Source organism: Onychostoma macrolepis, chromosome 03, assembly GCF_012432095.1.
Source record: "Onychostoma macrolepis isolate SWU-2019 chromosome 03, ASM1243209v1, whole genome shotgun sequence".
In the NCBI taxonomy this organism is placed as follows: domain Eukaryota; kingdom Metazoa; phylum Chordata; class Actinopteri; order Cypriniformes; family Cyprinidae; genus Onychostoma; species Onychostoma macrolepis.
This window is the reverse complement of record NC_081157.1, coordinates 41071749-41094739: the sequence shown is the minus strand read 5'-3', so window position 1 is coordinate 41094739 and position 22991 is coordinate 41071749. Positions and strand designations below refer to the sequence as shown.

Below are 22991 nucleotides of genomic sequence, written 5' to 3'. Positions count from 1 at the left end.
TGTAATGTATTCCTGTGATGCAAAGCTGAATTTTCAGCACCATTACTCCAGTCTTCAGTGTCACATGATCCTTCTTTTAATGAAATCATTCTTTTTGATGTTTGATGCTCAGGAAACATTTATTATTATTGGCAATGTGAGACATAGTTGTTCTGTTTTCCCCCCCAAGATTCCTTGTTGAATTTAAAGTTCAAAAGAGCAGCATGTATTTGAATTGAAACTATCACTATCACTATCACTATCAGTTTTGATAAATCGAATACGTCCTTCCTGAATAAAAGTATTCATTTCTTTTCAAAAAACGATAACTCACTGATGCATTTTCATCCCGTCCTTCATTATTGATGAGAATATTTAAAAGCAAACTCTGCCCCCTAGCGACACATTCTGTTTAGTGCAATGCTCAAATGGATTTGGAGATTCACATTCCACAAGCATTCATGTGTAAAGTTTCAAAAGATCATTCTAAGGATTTTCAGAATCACTGAAATGCGTCTTTGGATACTGTCAAAACAAACTGTTTTTTTTTTTGTTTTTTTTTCTAGCAGTCACATAGCAAACATATTCTTTATTATTTTTTAAAGCAACTTCATAAAACAAAATATTCAAAACAAACAAACATAAAAATGAACATTTGTCATTGTCTTCACAGGGACTGAAGATGATTCATTCTTTCAATCATTCAGTCATAAAAAGTGTTTCCCATTCTCTATTTGTTGAGGGCTAATTCAATCTGAACCGCTCATACAAACCGTTTCACAAATCTTAAGAATGATTATTGCATTACGGCATGACCATGTGAAATGTCCTGATGGCTGAGTGTGATATCATAGGCTATGTATGTGGTGAAATCACATAATCTGATGCTTTATATAATCTATAAGGTCAAACATTTCATTTCAGAGTTGAGAAACAACCGCCTGATGTTATACTGCATATTACGCTTTACTTCTGCTCAGATTAACCGCATGGTCGTGTCATTCCTTAAAACGATATTAAAGGCCATTTCATACAAATCTATTGTCATAACTGAAATGCTAAGCAAAAATGATGTTTTAACAGTGAGCAAGAAAGTTTAAAGTGAAGAATCTATAAGTGCTGAACTGGTGCCACCTAGCTCTCTAAAAACAAAGGCTTGCAAGTAAAGTTAGTATGGATATATGGAAGCACTGGTTACGGATTATTAGTGGTGTTTGCTAAAACAAGAATTACTAATATTATCCCTCATACTTAGGGTTAGGGATCTGAACAAACTCTTAAGCCTAGATATTACACTTAAAAACTATCAGACTATCATAGGAACTTGGAGTTGAGCTCTTTTGAGCATAAGCAACGGCATAGAAATGCACTAAAAAACCTTAGCAACCACATAGCAACATCCTAGCAACCGCCGACAATCCCTGTAATCACTGTGATGAGTTTTGCACTGGCAAGCACTACTTACTTTTCACCCAAAAATGAAAATTTGCTGAAAATGAGTTTGTTTCTTCATCAGAACAGATTTGGAGAAATTTATCTTTTAACTGAGCAGTTTAGCTCATCAGCAGATCCTCTGCAGTGAATGGGTGCCGTCAGAATGAGAGTCCAAACAGCTGATGAAAACATCTCAATAATAGTAATTCACACCACTCCAGTCCATCAAGTTACCTCTTGCGAAGCCAAAAACTGTGTTTGTAAGAAACAAATTCATCATTAAGATGTTTTTAACTTCAAATATGAGTACTCTATCCATAATATTGCTTTAAAAAATTCCTTGTTTCTTACAAGCACACAGCTTTTTCTGTTCACATGATGTTAATTGATGGACAGGAGTTGTGTGGATTATTGTGATGTTTTTATCAGCTGTTTGGACTCTCATTCTGACGGCACCCATTCACTGCAGAGGATCCGTTGGTGAACAAGTCATTTAATGCTAAATTTCTCCAAATCTGTTGGATGGCCTGAGGAGGAGGTCAATTTTAAACAAATTTTCAGTTTTCCTTTAAGGCAATATACAAAACGCATATTATTCCTTAAAACCTTGAGAAATAAATGTATAAAGAACGTAACGGCAGCGATCTATAGAAACTGGACCCATTTGTAACAACATTTAGACTTGATTTCTTTGGCCAACCTATTCACAGCACTAAAAACGCTCTTAGATAAGCTATTTGTGCAAATATCCAGCAGAGAGCAGTAACATAACTCCCCTTTCGGTCGCCAGCGCTTCCCGTAACTCCTGCTCACCTAACGTCCCTTTCTCTTGCAAGTCCCACCTCTTACTGTCTCCTTCTCCTCCCTTAACCCTTTTTGTAAAACCCATTCAACTTTCACTTTTCTCTCTCTCTCCTGCCTTGCCCTCGTCGCTTCTGTGTCCTGATTGGTTCCAGATCTGCTCCACTCGCTGACTCGACATTCCACAGCTGGCCACAGCACTGTTTCACCTCGAGGCCTTGCCAAGAGCCGAAGGAAAAAAAGGAAGGCAAGAAAATGGGGAAAAGTTAAGAGCTGAAAAGACTGAGACAAAGTAGAGATAAAAGAACAAAGTTTACGTTTCATTCCCTGTACTGTTTGGATTCAGCTTTTACATGAGCCCATCGTACCGGCTGAGATCAAGCAAACCGTTACAGTGAGGTCAGACTTCCTGTTGGGCAGCTCTGTGTCCAGCATGTGATTAGAGAGAGAGATACTGCGGTGCTTGTGACAGGCTCATTCTCATGCACTTTCATCTGTCTATTTCTGTCCGCAGCTCCTTTTTTTGATTCCGCACCACTGAACTTCAAACATACCATCGTTTGATCTGATGTGTAATTATTATGATTATCATTTTCAGATTGATCCATGGGGGACCTGAATTCTGACCCATAGAACATCAAATTCAGCTGCACAAATTTTAAAAAACAGCAACAAAAAAGTCACAACAAATAACTTCAAAAGTCACAGTCTGCAAAAAAATACTGTTGTGGTGTTACCTTGTAGTTCGTGTGATTGTGCGCTCTCATAGTCTGGAAGTTCAATGTGATTTTTTTGGGGGGGACTTTGTTCCCTTTTGGCACTAAAAAATAACTATGTCATAAAGGACATGAAGAAATATGCATATAAACTGGATTTCCATAACCGGATAAAGACAAACAAAAAAATAATCTTCCACACTAGCCAATCCAAACAGCTCCTCTGAGATGGTGGAATGTGATTGGTTGACATGCTTTAGATGGATGTGAAAGAGTTCTGTCTCTGTGGATTTCGGTTGATCATCTGCTGCGCTCTACACAGCTCTCTCAGTGTCTCTGAAAAAAAAATAAAAACACAAACACAAAACCGCAACTCATTTTTTTTTTTTTCCTTAAAAGTAAATTCTCTCAGTCAGTTGCTGCCGTAGCAGATTTGTTTTCCTAGGTGTTTCGAATCAGTGTAAACATATCCAGCATTATTCGCCCTGTTCGTTTAACTCCATGTCTGAAACGAGAATGTTTTTTTCAGCTTCTTCGGAGGGGGCGGAGTTAGTGCGGCTGTACCGAGCGCTCTCATAGGTGCCCATGGAGCCGAAGCGCCGCCTACGATACAGATAAATCCCTCCCACCACCAGAGCAATCAGAACGAGGGCTGCAACCAGGACCTGAATCAATACATGGAGATGGTCGACCTCGGCTGGAAGAAAGACAAAAAAAAAAAAAATTCAAACAAAACATTCGAAACAACTTCAATATGTTTTTCAACTTCGTCAACATATTTTAGGTAAATTTGAGGTTAAAAAATGATTTATAGAACTTACAATGAACTACAGGCTCTGCTGTGGCTCCTACTGAAAAAGAAAAGAAAAAAAAAGAGGAAAATTGGGCTCAAAATGTGAATTATTATACTGTATATTATAATTATATTAGGATTTCTGTCATGCAATCTCATTCTTTTTTCCCTGAGGTCAACTTAGTCAAGGCTTTTTGTACATTTCTCATCATGACCATGGCCATTTTTCACCTGCTTATTGACCCTTGGAGCAATACTGTGCTTTTTATTGCAGTGCCTTTGAGACTTCTATGAAAAACTGTCATTTTAATATTATTTATTTACTTACTTTATTTACTCATTCCTTTTGACTGTAGGACTGTTACTATTCACTTTTAGTGGTGGCCAAAATTATTAGAACACTAGTATTTTCACCAGCTAAAAAATGGTTTTAAGGTTTCTTGAAGCATTTTGGAGACATTGCCACAGTTCTTCTGGATTTAGTCTGTCTCAGTTTGTTGTTTCTTCATGTCATTCCAGATAGACTGGATGATGATCAGATCAGATCTCTGTGTGGAGCACAGACTGCTTGTACAAACAAAAATCTCACTGGATTATTACAATTAATGGCAAAATGAATGTTTGCAAATATAAACTGATTAATTAATCAAATTAATTAGTTTGTGTAGTTTTACCCCAGTTGCATATGGAAATATATATGATATGTTTCTGTATGTATGTGACGCTCCATACCTCGTGGTCGTTTACAGACGACTCCATGTGTGCGGTTTTTGCAGGACCCAGGCCTCCAGAGGCCCGTGTTGCTCTGAACCCAGAAGCAGCTGTTGGCGGACAGCATGCTCAGATTAGCGTCCTGCTGCTCCCAGTTACTGTAGTCCACTACTTGACTGTCTGACCACTCCAGACTGCCTTCTGTGGAATCGAACACATACACACAGGTCTAGATAAAGGAGATCCAAACTGCAGGTCAATAAAGGAAACAAGTGTTGTTTATTAAGCCTCTTGCCTTTGGAGTTAAAGATCATTCCAAGCCAAGCGCCGTGGGCCTGTTGTTGAAAACTCTGCATGTGCTCCCATACAAAACTGTTCTCGTTTTCATCGAATATTGACAACAGCTTAGCTCCCACTGAGAAAGGAAAAACAAGATTACTTACGTTATTGTATGTAATATATACATTATTACATATTACAATACATTATTGTGTTTAATATGTTCCTGTGCTGATTTTGTTGTTTTTTTCCCATGTGTAAACATTACCTTTGTTACACATACGTATGGCCTCGTGTTTAAATTGTAGCTCGTGGAGGATGAACGAGTAGCAGTGATTTCTGAAAGGAACCCAGGACCAATTACCTACAGGATGTGGGCAAAAACCCGGATACATCCACCTGTGTTCTATCGTTCTCTCTGACACAAAAACACAACAAGCAAAAGGCTGTTAGAACACACCTGCAAAATTTGTGCAAAAAACAAACAAACACCCACAGACGGATCCAAATACACACAGGTTATATCTAAAATGGAAAACTAGCATACTGCACTGTATGTTTTAGTTTACAATAACAGCAGTAGTGTATAATATACACCATTGCTGTTGTTGTAAACTAAAACTATTAAAATTCATTTTTGGTAAGTTAAGTTGAAATATAACTATGAATATTACATGAAAAATTTTAACTTAAAAAAAACATAAAAATTAGAAATGTTATAATAATGTTTAATAATGCTATAATAGTATATAAATAATTTTAAAATAAATCTGGTATACGCTAAATATTGCCTGTTATTAATCGCATCCAAAATAAAAGTTTTTGTTTACATAATATATGTGTGTGTACTGTGTATATTTATTATGTATATATAAATACACAAACGTGCATATGTTGTTTATATACTAAATATATAATATAAATTATATTAATATAAATATATGCATGTAATTACATGTAAACATTTTCAAAATATACACTGTATGTGTGTGTCGCTACATATACATAATAAATATACACAGTACACACACATATATTATACAAACAAAAACTTTTATTTTGGATGTGATTAATCGCAATTAATTGTTGCCCAGCACTTTTTCAAATAGTATAGAAAATCTGTGTCCCAATCAAATAATGAGTCAACCTTGGATGCATACTGAACTTCATTTGGAAATTCAATGCAAATAAATAGTACTAGTAGTATCCAAGTATTCAGAAGCATACTTTAACACTTTCTTACCCGTGTTAATTTCACAGATGGCAGCATTTAATTTAGTATTACAAGCAGCCACATTCCACTGGCCTTCAATGGTCATGTGACCACATCCATACATTTGATTAGGCTCTCCATCCCGCCAGTCAGTGAATGTGAGCTCCTCTTCACCCAACCACGTGTAGCTCCGAGCCTGGAAATACAAGAAGCTTTTGCTGAAGCTCTTGAGATGTCAGAGGAAGAGACAAGTCGCACATGATGTCTCACCCCGTCATTGTGTAGCCCGATCCAGGTGGGTTTGCGGAGTGTGCTGACGAGGAGGGTGAGGTAGGCGTGCTGCCGAGGATCCCGCACCGCTGCCAGCGTTCCGTTAACGGATTCACACACCTGCACAGTTGTGTACCAGTCCAGAGGCTTCTGCAAGATCCGGTACTGCACGCCATCAAATTCTAATGGGACATCTAATAATGGGGGAAGGGGGTCCACACCAGGGGGCAAGGCAGGGTCTGGAAACACATGCGCACAGGATATTTTATTAGTTCAGGGTATATAGTACAATGCATATTTGTGTGAGCACGTGAATTTAAGATATTCCTGTACCTTTATCCTTCATACAGATGAAGCCATGTTTCTCTGCATCACACCTGCGAGATGCCCACATGCCCATCATCCGGGGAGGACTACCATGGAGAAGCACTATGCAGTTACCCTAATGGGATACACATATACTCAGATTGATGGGTGGATGGCTGGATTTAGAAATTATAGATAATGTAGACGGACAAACAGAGAGAGAGAGAGAGAGAGAGACAGATAGATAGATAGATAGATAGATAGACAGACAGACAGATAGATAGATAAACAGACAGATAGACAAGACAGATAGATAGATATGGACGGACGGACAGACAGATAGATAGATAGATACCGGGCTTTTCATTTGTCTGTTGTCCACTGGTTCTCCAGGGGCCCAGTTAGTATAGCTAAGGAACCCAGGTTCAAACCACCTGAACTGAGCCTGTGATTCTGAAGTGAGCCCCACCCACACATGGAAACTGCTGTTGGGCAGCAGAGTCACAAGGAATGCTGAAGAGAGAGAAAGAAATAGATCAAATGCAGAGCTTAGTTTGTTTCCATTCACACAAATTAATGAAACAAAAAACGAATTGAGGGCTGTAAATGCCAGAGACATTGGAGCATGTCAGTCCCAATATTCATAAAAGTTGTCTATGATTCTTATACTGTCACATTTTTTTTTTTTTTTTTGTGCGTGAACTATCAATTTAATGTAACCTAGCTTCCCTTCTGTGTGTGTGTGTGTGTATATGTCTGTGTATATGGGTTTGATTTACCCTGAACTCTGTGGTTTGGCACTGTCACTAGCGTGCCTCTATGTGTCAGACACGTCTTGGAGGCAGATTCCCAAGTGCTACGACTCGACAGCTCTTCTCCAAACACCTTATAACACTGTTAGAATGAGAGGAAAAAACAGAATGAAAATGAATATTTCTGTAAGAAAGTAATTTTCAATATGATCATTTTTGTTAGATCTTTATTTTCTTACATTCCAAATGAAAAAAAAAAATGTAATCAAAATGTAATATCTTGCTTCATCACAAGAAGAAGAATTTTCCTTTTTGGCTGCCATTACCAAGCAATCTGATTTTTACAACCCCTCCAAAAAATCTGTCAAATATAGATACATTTTCATGACCTAATCAATTCCTGGCAGAAACATGTTCCACCTAATATTTCTCAATGAATATCCCATTTCACATAGAAATATTTCACATTACAAAAGTAAAATGAAATGTGTGACTGTTTCACAATTATCTTAGGTAGGTTTTGAAAGACAAACAATTGCATTTAAGCCAATGTAATCTTTCATTTCTTAAAAAAAGTATAAAGTTTATATATAGTATATAAAAAAAGAGATGATACAAAATGGTTCAAATAATGAGCAAAACTAAATTTGAATGCAAACTGAACTAACGACAAAAAAAATAATAATAATAATTACAGTGCAGACTTTCAAGTGTAGTAATGTATAAAAGCAGACTGTGGGAATTAATTTTCACCTTGTGTAGAAAAGGACTCCAGCCCTGGGGGCAGCCGGCAGGTATGAGAGGAGGAGCGGGTGTGGGAGGGATGGTACCCGTCACATTCACCCTCTTACACACATATGGAAGATCGACGTGACACCTCTGATCTGACCAGTCACCTGAGAGAACATTAAAGTAATTGACTGAACTCACTGCTGTTGAATCACATATTCCACAAAATAACTTCAAAAAGTCTGAACATTAAATCTGTGCACTCCTTTCTTATGTTTATTTAAAATGTTCAGTCAAAACCGGAGCATGTCAAATTCAAGGTGAAGATGACATATTTTCTGTTTTTATATATGTGTAAAAAGGACCAAACCTTTTGAGGCGGAGATTTGGACACATTTGGGCTCTTTGCTGATTGGTCGAGGCTGTCCTAGTCCCCAGGACACATAATTGAGCACCGAATGATCAGACCACCTTAATCTCCCATCGTTCTTAAAACTGTGTAAGCCAATCCACCACAGGTCATTATCTTTGCGGGACATCTGGACACAGTAAGCACACAATTCTTGGTCAGTATTGCAAACACATTTCATATAGCATTAAGCCTTAAATAAATATCTTTATGCAAAATATTCATCCCAAAATGAAATTGAGAGTTTACTTTTTCATTTCCAACTTCATGTTATTTTCTCTCTTCTGTGACACACAAAATGATGCTTTTATGATATTTATAAACTCTCAGAGAAAAAGGTACAAAATCTGTACCTGTACCCTTTCAAAATGTACTAATTTGTACCTTACATATTTTTCCTTGAGGTATTAATATGTACCTTTTAGGTACTAATATGCACAGTTTAGGGGTAAATAAGGTACAAAAGTGTGCCTTTTAAAAAGGTACCGCCACAGCTTTTGTACCTTTGTACCTTACCTTTTTGGGTGAACTGATCCTTTAACCGCTGTTAGTTTAATGTCATAAGCATACCTCTTAGAGGACAGTGTTTGGTTGTGTGCTTACCTTGCGTAAAGTGCTAACCAAAAACTGATTCTCTTTAGGAGAGTGCATGGAGACCAGGGAGGCGTCGAACCAGGAGCAGATCCTCTGAGCCTGGTCCCACGTGGAGTGATGTTCAAACATTTTATACTGGGCTTCCTCAAAATCGACCCACTCTAAACCGGTGTCTACACACACAAATGTATAATAATGTCACATTACTTAGATTCAAAATCATACTCGGCCCACAAACAAACTTGTTAAGCTTTTTCTTTTGATAATATTACAGTCTTAAGAGTGCACTGCCACAGACCTTCATGGCTCTCAGGTTCCTCTACCACCTTCCCTTTCGGGATTTTGCAGATCCAGTCTAGCTCAGACTCGCAGTGTGATACCAGCCAGTTGGTGTCAGCCATGTTAGCTGCTCCACACTCAGCAGACCCATAATTCCCCCTGCCAAAGTTCTGATAGGACACCTGAAAGAGAAAAAAATAGACTTTACATGTTAGAATCGTTAACAAAAAAGCTACTATCTAGGTACAATGTTAAAGAAAACAATACCATGTTACTGTGATATTTGCGCTAGTAGTGACGTTTTTTATGGCAGTGGTTCTCTACCAGGGGGCCAGGGACCACTAGGGGGCATCAGCATACTTACAAAGCGCCCTCAAGATTACTTAAAATGATTTAAAATTAAAACCTCAAAAACTTTATCATTAAAAAACGTCGTCATGATCTTTCTTATCTTGATTCACCCCTTCAAAAACCTCTGTTTTTATCTTTGAAGAACCAGGATTCTCATGGTCTTGGAAAACCTGACTTTAATAGTTCTAGACCTGGAAAAGTCATAAAAATAAACTCAATAGGCATTTTTATAATGAATATACATTTTACCAGTTATGCTAAGCTCTAAAATATTTGATTTTTAATATATTGAATATTTTTAATAAATTAATTACATTTTTTAAGAATATTTAGCTCCAACAAGTTTTGGAATGCTGAAATGTAATTATTTTAATTACAATTATTATAGTTTTTTTTTTTTTTTTATATATACTGTAACTATAACTATATTAACTATAGTAGGACTTCCCATAGATTAAAATATGTTTTGGGTCTTCAAAAATATTATTATGGGGGCCTTGGAGTCTACTCTACTCATAGATGTCTAGTACAGTGTTTTCCAACTTTTTTTGCCTTATATATGCCCACAGCCCCATGGATAACATTCAGAAATGTGTTCCTCTTAAATCATACTGGATATAATCAGGGCTGGAAATGGGCGGGGGGACGCGGGGGGACGCAGGGGGACGGAGTCCGGGGAGTGAATTTCGAGGGGGGCGGCGTTTCATTTCCAACTGGTTAGGTTTATTTGGAAATTAAAGTGATTTCTATATTTTATCCATTCAAAAACTACGAAAGCGATCCCAGTTCTGCATATAAACGTAGCGCTGTGTTTATGGTTCGCTGCGCAATGCAGTCTTTTGCCATTTAATACCTGCAGACTGCAGCCAATAGAAATGCTTCTCTATCGCTGCGCGTGCTGCTCCTCACAGCACAGACTGTGAAGGCAGACTGCAGTTGTTGTCATTCATTGTAACAAACAAAGTGAAGAGACGATGTAAATAATATATACAGTGTAAATAGTATATTCAAATAATATATTCTCCACTCATATGTGACTTTATTCAGGTCTCTTTAATAGTGGTGCAGAAAATGGTTAGTAGTATCATAATTTTTGTTCAGGGAGGGTACTGTCAAGCTTAACAACTCAACCCCATCATATAAAATTAAGATGGAAAATTATTACTTTTACAACATTTTATTTTAATTCATAAGTATATACAATGTCACAAATATATGTATTTCTCATTGTTACAGGGTTGTAAACGTGTGACAGGGTTGAGTTATTTGCTTCATTTATTAATAATTTTAATATAATATAAATATAAAATAGTCGTGGTTTCAGTAAATATATATACTCCAAAATCATGACAACTCATATTTTTGTTTTAAATAGAATTTGTCTTAAACGTTGACAAGCATCATACATCAGAAATTGTGCCCACATTTGCAGCAGAAAGACAATGTTGGCCATGCAGATATGTTGACCCAGAAACAAGGGGACAATATGAGAAAGAAACAAAACCAAAAATTTTAATTTAAGGCAATGTATCCCTTCAAATGTGTTACAGTCTTCAACCCCATCACCCCTTGTCACATTAATATTTTTTAGAAAAATATAGGGAAGACAATTAAGAACAAAATTATTTCTTGCTGATTACCATCTGACATGTTAAGGGCTAAAACAATAAAATTGTGGTTTTAGTCAAAATTTTAAATTAAAAATATTTTTTACAAAAATAAAGAGACTGTAAACACACAATTTGTGTATTTTTAGCTTCAGTCCTATAAAATTGTGAAAATTATGATAAATGTTACATTTGTTATCATTAAATTGTTATCAGGGACACAAGAGCAGTAGGTAGATGTTTTTTTTATAACGATTTCTGTGTAAAATCCTTTTTAAACCAATCCCATTTTGTCCGTTACGGGGTTGAGAAAAAAAAAAGCTGGAAAAAAACTCAAATTGATAAAAGGTCTATAATGCCTGAGGTGGGAAAATGATATTTTGAATATGATGAATATTTTTTGGAGGTTTGATATGTGCCTAATGATGCAGGGTATTTAGAAGTTGAATCACATGTAGTTTATGTATATAATCATTTATATTCCAAGTTGAAATGTTACCGAATCCCAGGAATGACCCTCCTGTCATTGATCAGAAGGTCTGTTCCTATTTTTTATTTATTATAATTTTTTTTAAGTAGGAGAACTAGTGCTCCTGAAAAGAAATGTAAGCATAGAGTTCTCAAGAATGTAATATTAAAAACTAACTGCAAACGTTTTTGCAAAGTATTTTGTGCAAATTCACACACAACGTATCTTTAATTTGGCCAGAATTGCAGGTGCTTGTCTAAATATACAAGAAAGTTTAGAGAAAATATTAAATACGTTGTTAATAAATGTTATTATAGATTATAAAGTGTTTTATAATTAAATACATCTGAAAAGTCATCTAAAATTACCATTATTAACCCCCGCCCCCTTTCCAAGCTAGAGTCCCCCCAGTGAATTCTGGCCATTTCCACCACTGGATATGATTAATTATCATTAATGATTATTAAAATATCCATCAGTGTTATTAGAACAGTAAGTATATACACATACTGTGCACACTGGTCTAGTACAATGAAAAACAATAAAAATGAACAGTATTTTAAGAACTCACAGCTGATCCGTCACTCCATGTCCAACTGTCACTATTCCTGCGGGAAATTCCAATCCACAGCCAGTGCTGCTCATGATCCTCCGCCTCCCTGCCCACACAGCCAATCAGAAGGCAGAGCGGTTAGACACTACTATACTTTTAACAGGATATCCATGATGCATTTGAAACATAAAACCGAACAAACATAACCTCTAACCTATTCTGACTAGGGGTATTACCTATTGTAAAAACTGATAAATAAAGGAAATTTTATTCATTCTCACACAAATCACACCTTCAAACATTGCAAACACACACAGTGTTGCTTTAGGGCTGGATTTTAGACTCTTACCCGAAGGCCTCATGGAGGATCTGGAAGACATAGGTCTCTTCCTCTGGCGTGCTGAAGCTGGCGAGATGAGCTCCATGTTTCTGGCAGAACTTGTGAGCTTGAATCCAAGTCAGTCTCTTCTCCAGTGCACCTGCATGAAAGACCTACAAAAGCACAGCGATGAGCGGACCACACACATCCCAATACAGACAAATACACAGATGCCACACAAGCACTGGCCAAAATGTAATAATTTGCTCACTTCTTGAATTGAATGGACACGTGTACTCACAAGATGCTGAACTGGATTTGAAATGATATGGCAAGAAGAAGAATTTACTGAATTGTAAATGACATTTTTTTTGTAATTATTAATTTTATGATGAAATTGCAATCATTAATTATGACTTTTTTACCCCCTGACATGTAAAATCGATTTTATTACTGTCAAAAAAAAATGTATACAGTCATCAAAGAAAAAATAGATTTTAAAGCATCATTTGCCTTCTTGAACATCAGTGAATGTTTGCAGCTTTTGTAATAGTTGTGTACGAATCGCTCAATTGTCCTCGGTGTGAAAAGATGGATCTCAAAATTTCCAACCACAGCTGGAAAGGAGTCAAATATGCAAAAGATGCTGGAAAACCAATGAATGTGCAGGGCCTTTTTCTCATGAACAACCATCATACAACATTCAGCAATTATTTTGTTTTTTGGACTTTATGTAAACATCTGTTACGTGAAGTAGCTTATTCATGACAGTACTAAATAAAAAATAAAATGCCATCTTATTTTGTTCAAATTATTAACATTTTCATAGATTCTGCAAGGGGTATGCAAACTTTTGAGCAGAACTGTTAAACTAGAGCCATCTGCGAAAATGATTATCAAATTATCTTTTACCAGTTTTAAAAAATAAATGTTAACTGAATAAAAATATAATATATGAATCTATAGGTGAAATTTCCACCATGTTTAATCATAAATGTTAGAATTGTTAATACAGAAAGTCATGTTGTTAATTTTTATAATATCTTCATGTCTTATAGTCCCATTTAGCAGATTGGAGCTGGGTGATAATATAGTTTACATTTTGCAATGATACAAGCAATCAAGAACTTAAAATTTGCTATATAGAATAGTATTTATCGCTCTATGTGAGTATACTGTGAATAAAGTTGGATATAATATAAATAATATATACCTAACTTAATTTTAAAGAGCTGGGTGTTACTCTATGTATGCGTATAAATCTGGATATAATATATATATTCAACTTTATACATAGAGCTGGTTAATAATATGATTTACATTTTGCAATGATATTTATTACATTTAAGGTTATTGTTCTGCAAATTCAACTCAAATTGTAATTTAGAAAGCATTTCAATTTTGAATGGCGCACAATGACAAACACACCTTGTAGCAGTAGCGGAACTTATTGGTGCTTTTCCATCCCGATGGGCATGCTCCTGTTAGAGAGGGCGTGGGCTGAGGAACAGGGGGGCCGGGGATGAAAGAGTCCTGGTTCTGTTTGCAAATGTATTTGGAGCGGACACTGGCGCAGTCCTTCACCTCCCACAGACCCATGGCCTGCCCCGCCACCATCACCACACAACCTCCCTTTATCTGTGCTGCAACACCACAAGACAAAAGGCAGGTTCATCCTCAGCATTTTTCTGGATTAGCACCAAATGATAAAAGGAATGATAAACAGAAACAAATTATTCAGGTGCACACACGCTCGTGTGTGTTTCTGTACCTGGCTGGTCTCTGTTCCAGTTGGTGAATGTGAGCTCCTCTCCCGTTATCCAGCGAAACGTGCCGGTGCTGTTCTCATTATACAAGCCGAGCCAGAACTGATCGGCAGATCGTCCAAACACCAGGCTGCTCACAAAGGCCTGCTCAAACCTGGAAACACGCACATATGCACCTCATAAGTTACTTCATAATTCATCGATTTCGGGAAAGAGCATTACATGCTGAATACAAATCCAGTCCATGTTGCTAGGCTTGTGTCCAGTACCTGTTATTAATAATGACGAGTGTGGCATTGTTGCTAGCGCACATTCCTTTTGCATCATTAAAGGTTAGAGATTCTTCTCCAACCTTGAAGCAGGAAGGACTGTGCCATCTCCAACCCTGAGGAGATTCACCAGAGGGAGAGAGAAAGTGTGCTGTGTTATAATGCATGAAAAATAATGCATTGGTAAAGGTTTCTGAACAGTTCAGAATATATTTTTAGACTAGTTAATTTTTTCTAAATGTTAAATGTACAGTGACAACTGTAAAGCATCTGGAAATTCATTTGAAATTTTATTTATTTACTTATTTACTTACATTTTCTTATTAAATGCATGAACACCAGCATAAACCAATCTGGACTAGCTAGGAATTCAAGCTGGTCTAAAAACTGGTTCTGTAAGTAGGTGAATTTCCCTATATGCATAACCTATATAAATTAGACCAATGGCAAAACAATTAAATTTACAGGCACAAAACATGCACACACATGCATGCATTCACACACGGACACCCACATTTTAAGGAATGTATCTAAATTCCACGTCAGCACTAGGCAAGAGGCAGTAACTTGACCTGTCTGCCGGCTGTCTGCTCTACTGTTTAAGACATTACAGAGAGTCAGATGTGTTCTCTCATTGTCTGACAATGATAAACTCACTATGACTCCAAATTTAGCAGTCTGTTCCAAAAAAGATTAAAGATTAGATTGTTAAAACTAGATTTTAATTTGCAGAAAGGGCTACAACACAGCAAAAGAATAGTGTTAATGCTTTACAAAATTATTGTAATTTGCAAATCCAAAGACCAGAAAAAAGAGGGGCGAGATTAATAATAATATGCAAGTATCGTTCAAAGGTTTTTAACATGATTCTGACAGTTCTACAGGGATAAAGTCTGCTGAAAAAAATCCACTCGGCATTAACACTTAACACTGACTCATGCGTGAATCCCACAAAACCTCTTAAGAACATGTCTGGCTATTTCATAAAATTATACTTTTGTCATTATTATTTTTTGTAATATTTTCTTGACAATTAAGCTTATTTTATCTACATCACCGTTTGAAAGTTTGTTGTTTTTTCATGTTTTTGAAGTCTATTTATTTGATCAAAACTACAGTAAAAACAGTAATATTTTGAAATAGTATTACAATTTAAAATAACTGATTTCTATTTGAATATATTTTAAAATGTAGTTTATTCCTGTGATAGTAAAGCTGAATTTTCAGCATCATTACTCCAGTCTTCAGTGTCATGTGATCTTTCAGAAATCATGCTAATACGCTGATTTTTCTAGTATTGTGCTAATTAATAGCTTTGTTGAAAGTGTGATTTTGTTCAGAATTCTTTGATGAAGAAAGAACAGCATTTATTTTAAATAAATCTTTCATAAATTTACACTGTATTTATTTATATATATACTGTGTCTATTGATGAAATGAATGCATACTTGCAGAATAGAAATATTAACTTAAAAGTATTAAAAATCTTACTGACCCCAAACTTTGAATGGTGGTGTAAATAAATCAGTTTAACAAAAAATAAATAAATACAATCACAATTCAGTATGCAAATATTATGTTAATGAGTTTGATGCCACTTAAGTACTGAACATTCTACACTGTAAAAAAAAAAAAAGTTGAGCCAACTTAAAATTTGAAGGCAACCAGCTTCAGCAGATTTTTGAGTTTTCTCAACTTGTCGTTTTAAGTTTATACAACAAACATTTGAGAAAAAGTTGAGCAAACTCAAAAATCTGCTGAAGCTGGTTGCCTTAAAATTTTAAGTTGGCTCAACTTTTTCTTTTTTTTTTTACAGTGTAAGTCAAAAACTGCTGAAACAAACTACAAAATGAAGTTCAAATGGGGCTAAATTAACTGACAGAAAATTGTGAAGAAGAAAAATTTAAATAATTTATATAAAGTATTTGAAAAGAACTTGTATGAAGTTGATGAGGCATGTATTACTTTTACTGTTTATTCTTTCACTATTTTTACTCTCTCTCATTTGATTAAAACAACCCCCAACCCTAAATATTCAATTTGGACACATAACTTATCAAATTGTGTTGCTTATGGAAGAAACGTGTGCTATTCCTTCTTTGAGTTATATAGGACTTAATTTTTTATTTTATTTTATTTATTTATTTTTGCCTGGTGGTCTATAATACACAGGGGGAAAAAACAGCATAGACCTAAATTAATCTTATCTCTGAAGCAAAACACCACATAGCAACCACCCAAGCAACAAGCTAAAACATTAGAACTCATCAAATCAGAAATCAGAACACCTTTACAACCTGGAAACCCAAAGCACCCTGGTTTTGCATAGGTGAGGCGAGTTTTCTTTTTGGGGAAAAAAGTAACTTAGTCAAACAAACTGTCTTTAAGCTTTAGGGTATCCGCTAGTAACCTCTGAACTCTGACCTAGGCGATGGCATCCAGGGTCACAGCTCTTATTTCACAGATGCATATTACCAGGGTCACAGCAAGTTAACAGCAACACTCATTTAAAACAAAGACGGTTTCATGTAGAGCTGCTGTAGATCTGGATGAATTGGGTGGAGGGATGACAGACTTAAGGCAATGAGAATGAAATGTAGCCAATGTATGCATATTTTGTTTCTGTGTGCTTGCTAGAGTAACTTGGTCCATGACCTCAAACTTTTCGTCCTCGGTGAGCAAACAGTTACGAGTTATGAAGACTAGTGTGCGTGAGTCAGACTTCTCTGTTTACTGTATGCTTGTGGCAGGTCTGGGTCTACTGACCACATCTGGAGTTTTAACAGCATGACACAGCAGCGACTGTGAATAGAGTCTTTATGCCGAGAGAAAGAGAGCAACAGAAAGTATGTAGGGGGGAGAAATCCAGCTAAACAGAAGTAACAAACAGAAAACTGCAGGAGCTGCAGAGAACAAAACAAGAAAGGGTAATTAGAGGATTAAAACTAATGAAAAAGGAAGAATGACAAAGATGAATGAGAAGCATAAGGAGAAAGGCAACAGAGTGAAAAACCAGAGTGATTTACCCGTTTGCAGCCGTGGTCCTCTAGCCGGTCGTCAGCCTTCTGTGCTGGTTTCTTACAGATCGAGGGCAGCGAGTAATTACATGGGCTATCGTTCCAGCGGCCCTCCTACAAACACACACACATACTGTGTAATGAGGGGTTATCATTATGAAGCTGCCATAAATTTAGACTTTTAGGATCACTGTCTTAATTACAAGTATAAAGAAAAGCAGATTCATTCTGAGAGTTGAAAAGGGATAAGGTTTGCTACAAAACACACTCGGCATTAACTCACTGTACCTTTAACTCAATCCTCACAAAACCTCTCAAAACCAGTTCTGGCTATTTCACCCTAAAATTATACTTTTGTCATGATTTGTTTTTTAAAATGTATTTTTTGCGCTATTTTCTTGACAGGATCATTCTATCGTTTAAAATTTGGGATTTGAATATTCTAAAATCACCTATGCATATCTTAAGTCTGCGTTTATGTCAAATATTATTACAGTTTAAAACAACCGTTTTCTATTTTAATCAATTTCTGAATGTAATTTATTCCTGTGATGGCAAAGTTGAATTTTCAGCAGCCATTACTAAAGTCTTCAGTGACGTATTATCCTTCAGAAATCATTCTAATATGCTGATTTGCTGCTTAAGAAACGTGTCTTATTATTATCAATGTTGAAAACAGTTGTGCTGCTTAAAATGTTTGCTGAAGGCATGATACATTAATTTCAGGATTCTTTGATGAATAGAAAGTTTAAAAGAACAGAATTTATTTCAAATAGAAATCTTTGGTAAAATTATAAATGTTTTACTATCATTTTCAATCAATTTAATGTGAATAAATATATACATTTATGAAAAAATTTATTTTGCATTTCTCCTCTTCTATAGCTTGTTTCCCAAACTAGCTGTCAAAAAAACTGTATTTTTTGGCTCCTTAACAAATTGCTTTTGTTCATCTTGTGTTCTTTCCTTTGAATAAAAGTGTCTGCTAAATGCATAAATGTAAATGAATGATATCGCAAATCAAATGTGTGCTATTAAAAAGAAAAAAGCTTACTGATCCCAAACTTTTGAACTATATATATAATTATATTTATATATACTCACAGGCCCCCAGATGGTGACACAATCCTCATTTACATTTCGAAAATTGTTGGGTTCAAATGGATGCCAGTAAGTGAAGATGACTGGAGTGCGATCCGTCCATTCAAAATTCATCTGCATAGCTGTATCATGTAGGCCAATCCATAACTCCTCTATATCTAAAAGACAGGAAAATAGAGAGTCTGAAACATCGCAGACATTTTGCCAAATGATATAAAACATTAAGACTTGTTGCCAGAGACTATATCTTGAATTAAGTTTACTTTTACCCCACTGGCAAATTGTGTTATTTATAAAATTGAATGAGGTTTATGCTCAAGAAAAAGAAAAAGGAGTTTCTGTTTTTACTGGAAAGACAAAGATGCTGATAAAGCAAACGTGTTTCTGTACATTTATGAATAGGCATTTATTTACATGTGTGTATACCTTTCTTCATATGCTTAGTGATGAATTCAAGCTCTGGGAGGGTGTGGATGCTAACGAGGTTAGCCTCCATCTTTTGACACATTTTGTGGGCGGAGCTCCAGTCCAGGTTGTCTGAGTTCAACCTATAGCAGCCCGCCTGGAAGTTTTGCCAGCCTACATCACACTGGTACCGCCCGTCATCTGCCCAGGAGTCTGTTTCAAACACAGACACAGGTGAGATCCTCAAGACCAAACTAGACTTTCAGGTACATCAGCAGAATCTAAAAGCTAAACACTTCTCGGCTTGCTGAAAAACATGCCATTTTGGGGAAAGATACTCAAATTGCATGGCTGGGCCAGACAAGGTTTACCTCTGAAATAAATCAAGTCATATTTAATCATTTAAAGTATAAGTGTAAGCAGCGGTAACATTGCTCTGTACATTTATATGTGAACCACAAGCCAAAAATGTTCGCACACACACACACACTGCACACATACCTGTGGTGAAGGGGTCGAGTGTGGCGTTGGGTCGTTTCTTGCAAATGTAAGGCAGAGCCACTGAACAGTCCCGGTTGTGCCAGCGACCCTGAGCATCGGTACTGATCACTCCACAGTTTTCCTCATCGTCATAGCTTGGCATTTCTACAACACACACACATCCGTGAGATAAATCAGATAAAAATACATCCTTCCTAATGCAAATGAGCTCTAAGAACACAAATGTAGAAAAAGTCTTAATGTAAAATACTGTTTTATATGTAAGAAAAAATATACAGTCAGCTAGTCATTACTGGTTTATCGTTTGATCCTTCAGAAATTATTCTAATATACTGACTTCATGCTCAAGATTTTTTACTTTCATCACTGTTGATAACAGCTGTGCTGATTAATATTTTTTGAAATCATGACTTTTGTAACATTATAAATGAATGGGACTTTTAAGCAATTTAATTTATGTTTTCTGATTAAAAGTAAAAAGAATCTTACTAACCCAAAAATTTTGAACAGTAGTGTAAAATAAATAAATAAATGGACATGAATTAATGATAAAAAAAGGCAGGACATTGATTCAGTTTAAATAATTTAATTGCCGTATGTGAGAAGAAATTATGAAGAGCTAAAAGACACATAAAACTACCAGAGTTATGAAGATTAAACTTAAACAGCTGTCATTATACTAAAATATCGAATGCTCCAATTGTCCAGAATTAATTATTCAGCTTTTAATAGCTGAAGCGTAAAGTTAGCTAAAGGTTATAAAATTGCTAAAGTTTTCGAGTCTTTTTCAAATTTTTCTAATATATACTGATCCAATGTCCAAGTGAGGGCGGATACATGAGGGTGTGGCTGTAAGGGGTGTGGCCTTACCTGTTTCCCAGTTTAGATATTTGAGAGGGGCGGAGTCAGCCCACTGCCAGCCTCCATTGAGATCTAAATCATTGAGGCCCATCCACAGAGTGGCGCTGTACCCAGTTAGCAAACCTACAGTACACACACACTTCATAAACACATTCCACTGAGCTTTAAACAAAAATGAGAGCAGCAATTTCTGCCTTGTTTGTTCTGCAATTACCAGAATCCTTTCATTTTAATCCCTTTGCAAAACAAATCATTTTTAAAGTAATGAATATAACCATGTTTATATGCCTCCATCTCTCACCGTTGATAAAGATTTGTTCCTCTACTTTAGTGATGCTGAGCAGATCCGCTCCCTGCTGTTGGCAGCTGGTCCGTGCTTCACTCCAGGACAGCGTGGCCTGAAAGTTAAACTGGTAACAGTTATCCATCAAAGGGTTTATGTCCCAAAACGTCTCACAGTCAGTACCTTTGGAAAGAGAGAGAGATGCATTTTAGTGAGCTGGAAGATGTGCTCTATGATGTACAGTAGTCTCACATTCCAGCTTCCAGACAGTGAAAGAACGTTCTGAATTTAACAGGTCAGCTCTATGAGTGACGTGAGCAGCATCAGATGGATTCACTCACTCTTCACTGGGCAGAAGCCCCAGCGCTGGTCCTTTCCGTAATCATGAGTAGTGGCACACCAGTGAAAGCCATCCTCCCTGCCCACACTGGTGCAACTGTGGAACCACTGGCCATCGTACAGGAAGGGGAAGTAGCATGGGCTGCCGTGAGAGTTTCCTTGGATGGTGTAGATTTCTATGGAGAAGAAGAGACAGAGAAACATATAAGATCACTAACTTCTAGAAGGAATTCATGATTATCAGGGAAGGCAGATAATGATAAATACATAGTTTTCACATGGATACAAACATCAGCCAAATTAATAAATGTGACCCTGGACGACAAAATCAGTCTTAAGTGTCAATTTTCAGAAATTGAGATTTATACATCATCTGAATACATAAGCTTTCCATTGATGTATGGTTTGTTAGGATCTGACAATATTTGGCCGAGATACAACTATTTGAAAATCTGGAATCTGAGGGTGCAAAAAAATCTAAATATTGAGAAAATCGCCTTTAAAGTTGTCCAAATGAAGTTCTTAGCAATGCATATTACTAATCAAAATGAAGTTTTGATACATTTACGTAAATAAATTTACAAAATATCTTTGTGGAACATAATATAACATAATATTTACTTAATATCCTAATGATTTTTGGCATAAAAGAAAAATCGACAATTTTGACCCATACAATGCATTTTTGGCTATTGCTACAAATATACCCCAGCGACTTAAGACTGGTTTTGTGGTCCAGGGTCACAAATGTAAATGTAGGAGAGGGAGCATTTTAACCCTAACCCTAAGGACATAACCGATTAACAGATACATTTTATTGCTGTCAACTTCTTTTATGCGAGTTTTAGTATCGACAGTACATTCCACCATAAAGCAGTTATCTCAGAGGTAACAATGTAAACCTGGCAGTTACTGTATGGGTGAAAACTTCTTTTCATTTGGTCAGACTGTGCGGCCGGACATAACTGTGTTAAAATAGCTTCTAAAACCACTTCAGTTGTGCATTGTCATGCTACCCAAGAAAAAACATGGATATAGTCATTAGACAGAAACATTGATTTTCATTTTACAGATGGATAGACAGAAGGACAGAAAAGACAGACAAACAGACAGATAGAACAATGGATAAGCAGAATGAACAACAGTAGATAGACAGACAGAAAAATAGATATAAAGACAGAACAATAAATAGAACAAACAAACAACCAATAGACAGGCACAAAGACGGACGGACGGACAGACAGACAGACAGACAGACAGACAGACAGACAGACAGACAGACAGACAGATGACAGATAGACAGACAGACAGACAGACAGACAGACAGACAGACAGACAGACAGACAGACAGACAGACAGATAGATAGATAGATAGATAGATAGATAGATAGATAGATAGATAGATAGATAGATAGATAGATAGATAGATAGATAGATAGATAGATAGATAGATAGATAGATAGATGCAGTGGAATATATGATAATTGATAGTCAGTTCATGTCTTTGTGAAACTTCTGCCTCTCTTCCTGAACTCTGTTACCCCTCCTCTCTCCTTCCCTCTTTGCATTTTCTCACTTTCTTCCTCTCAATTGCCCCTCGGTTGGAATGCAGCTGTTACTATAGAAACCCCTGGGCATTCTGTCTGACTGTACAGATTAGCTCTCAGTCTACAAAGAAAGAAAACGTGGGGGGGGGGGGTATACAAAGACAAAAAGAGAGATAACTATATAGGAAATACAGAGAGCACATGTCAGACTGAAGAGAGGGTGTGTAGCTGTGTTACAGTTCTGCTGCTGCTGTAGTTCAGAGCTGTGGAAAAGTAGGACACATACACACATCCAAAAACTTCACTCTCGGCTGAACTTCAGAACTTACGCAGTTTCA

General features: G+C 36.4%; 1 protein-coding gene across 2 annotated transcripts in view; it reads right to left on the bottom strand.

Annotated features, from left to right (window-relative positions):
• Window positions 1-548: 548 nt before the first annotated feature.
• The window catches only part of mrc2 (mannose receptor, C type 2), a 32190-nt gene continuing 9747 nt past the window's right edge, over window positions 549-22991 (bottom strand). Inside the window, exons 3-28 of one of the 2 annotated variants that reach the window (XM_058768999.1) lie at window positions 21109-21282; window positions 20786-20950; window positions 20494-20607; window positions 19624-19767; window positions 19144-19335; window positions 18721-18875; window positions 17626-17730; window positions 14600-14715; window positions 14336-14484; window positions 13993-14207; window positions 12595-12737; window positions 12264-12351; window positions 9285-9447; window positions 8996-9159; window positions 8354-8522; window positions 8008-8150; window positions 7282-7396; window positions 6858-7015; window positions 6530-6638; window positions 6197-6435; window positions 5957-6122; window positions 4982-5131; window positions 4730-4849; window positions 4456-4635; window positions 3752-3781; window positions 549-3627 (exon numbers count right to left, since the gene is read on the bottom strand). In XM_058768999.1, coding sequence (XP_058624982.1) covers window positions 3407-3627; window positions 3752-3781; window positions 4456-4635; window positions 4730-4849; window positions 4982-5131; window positions 5957-6122; window positions 6197-6435; window positions 6530-6638; window positions 6858-7015; window positions 7282-7396; window positions 8008-8150; window positions 8354-8522; window positions 8996-9159; window positions 9285-9447; window positions 12264-12351; window positions 12595-12737; window positions 13993-14207; window positions 14336-14484; window positions 14600-14715; window positions 17626-17730; window positions 18721-18875; window positions 19144-19335; window positions 19624-19767; window positions 20494-20607; window positions 20786-20950; window positions 21109-21282 — 3887 coding nt within the window. In that variant the 3' untranslated portion in view covers window positions 549-3406. The remainder of the gene's footprint in view (window positions 3628-3751; window positions 3782-4455; window positions 4636-4729; window positions 4850-4981; window positions 5132-5956; window positions 6123-6196; window positions 6436-6529; window positions 6639-6857; window positions 7016-7281; window positions 7397-8007; window positions 8151-8353; window positions 8523-8995; window positions 9160-9284; window positions 9448-12263; window positions 12352-12594; window positions 12738-13992; window positions 14208-14335; window positions 14485-14599; window positions 14716-17625; window positions 17731-18720; window positions 18876-19143; window positions 19336-19623; window positions 19768-20493; window positions 20608-20785; window positions 20951-21108; window positions 21283-22991) is intronic. The other variant, XM_058769000.1, reaches the window with a different exon arrangement.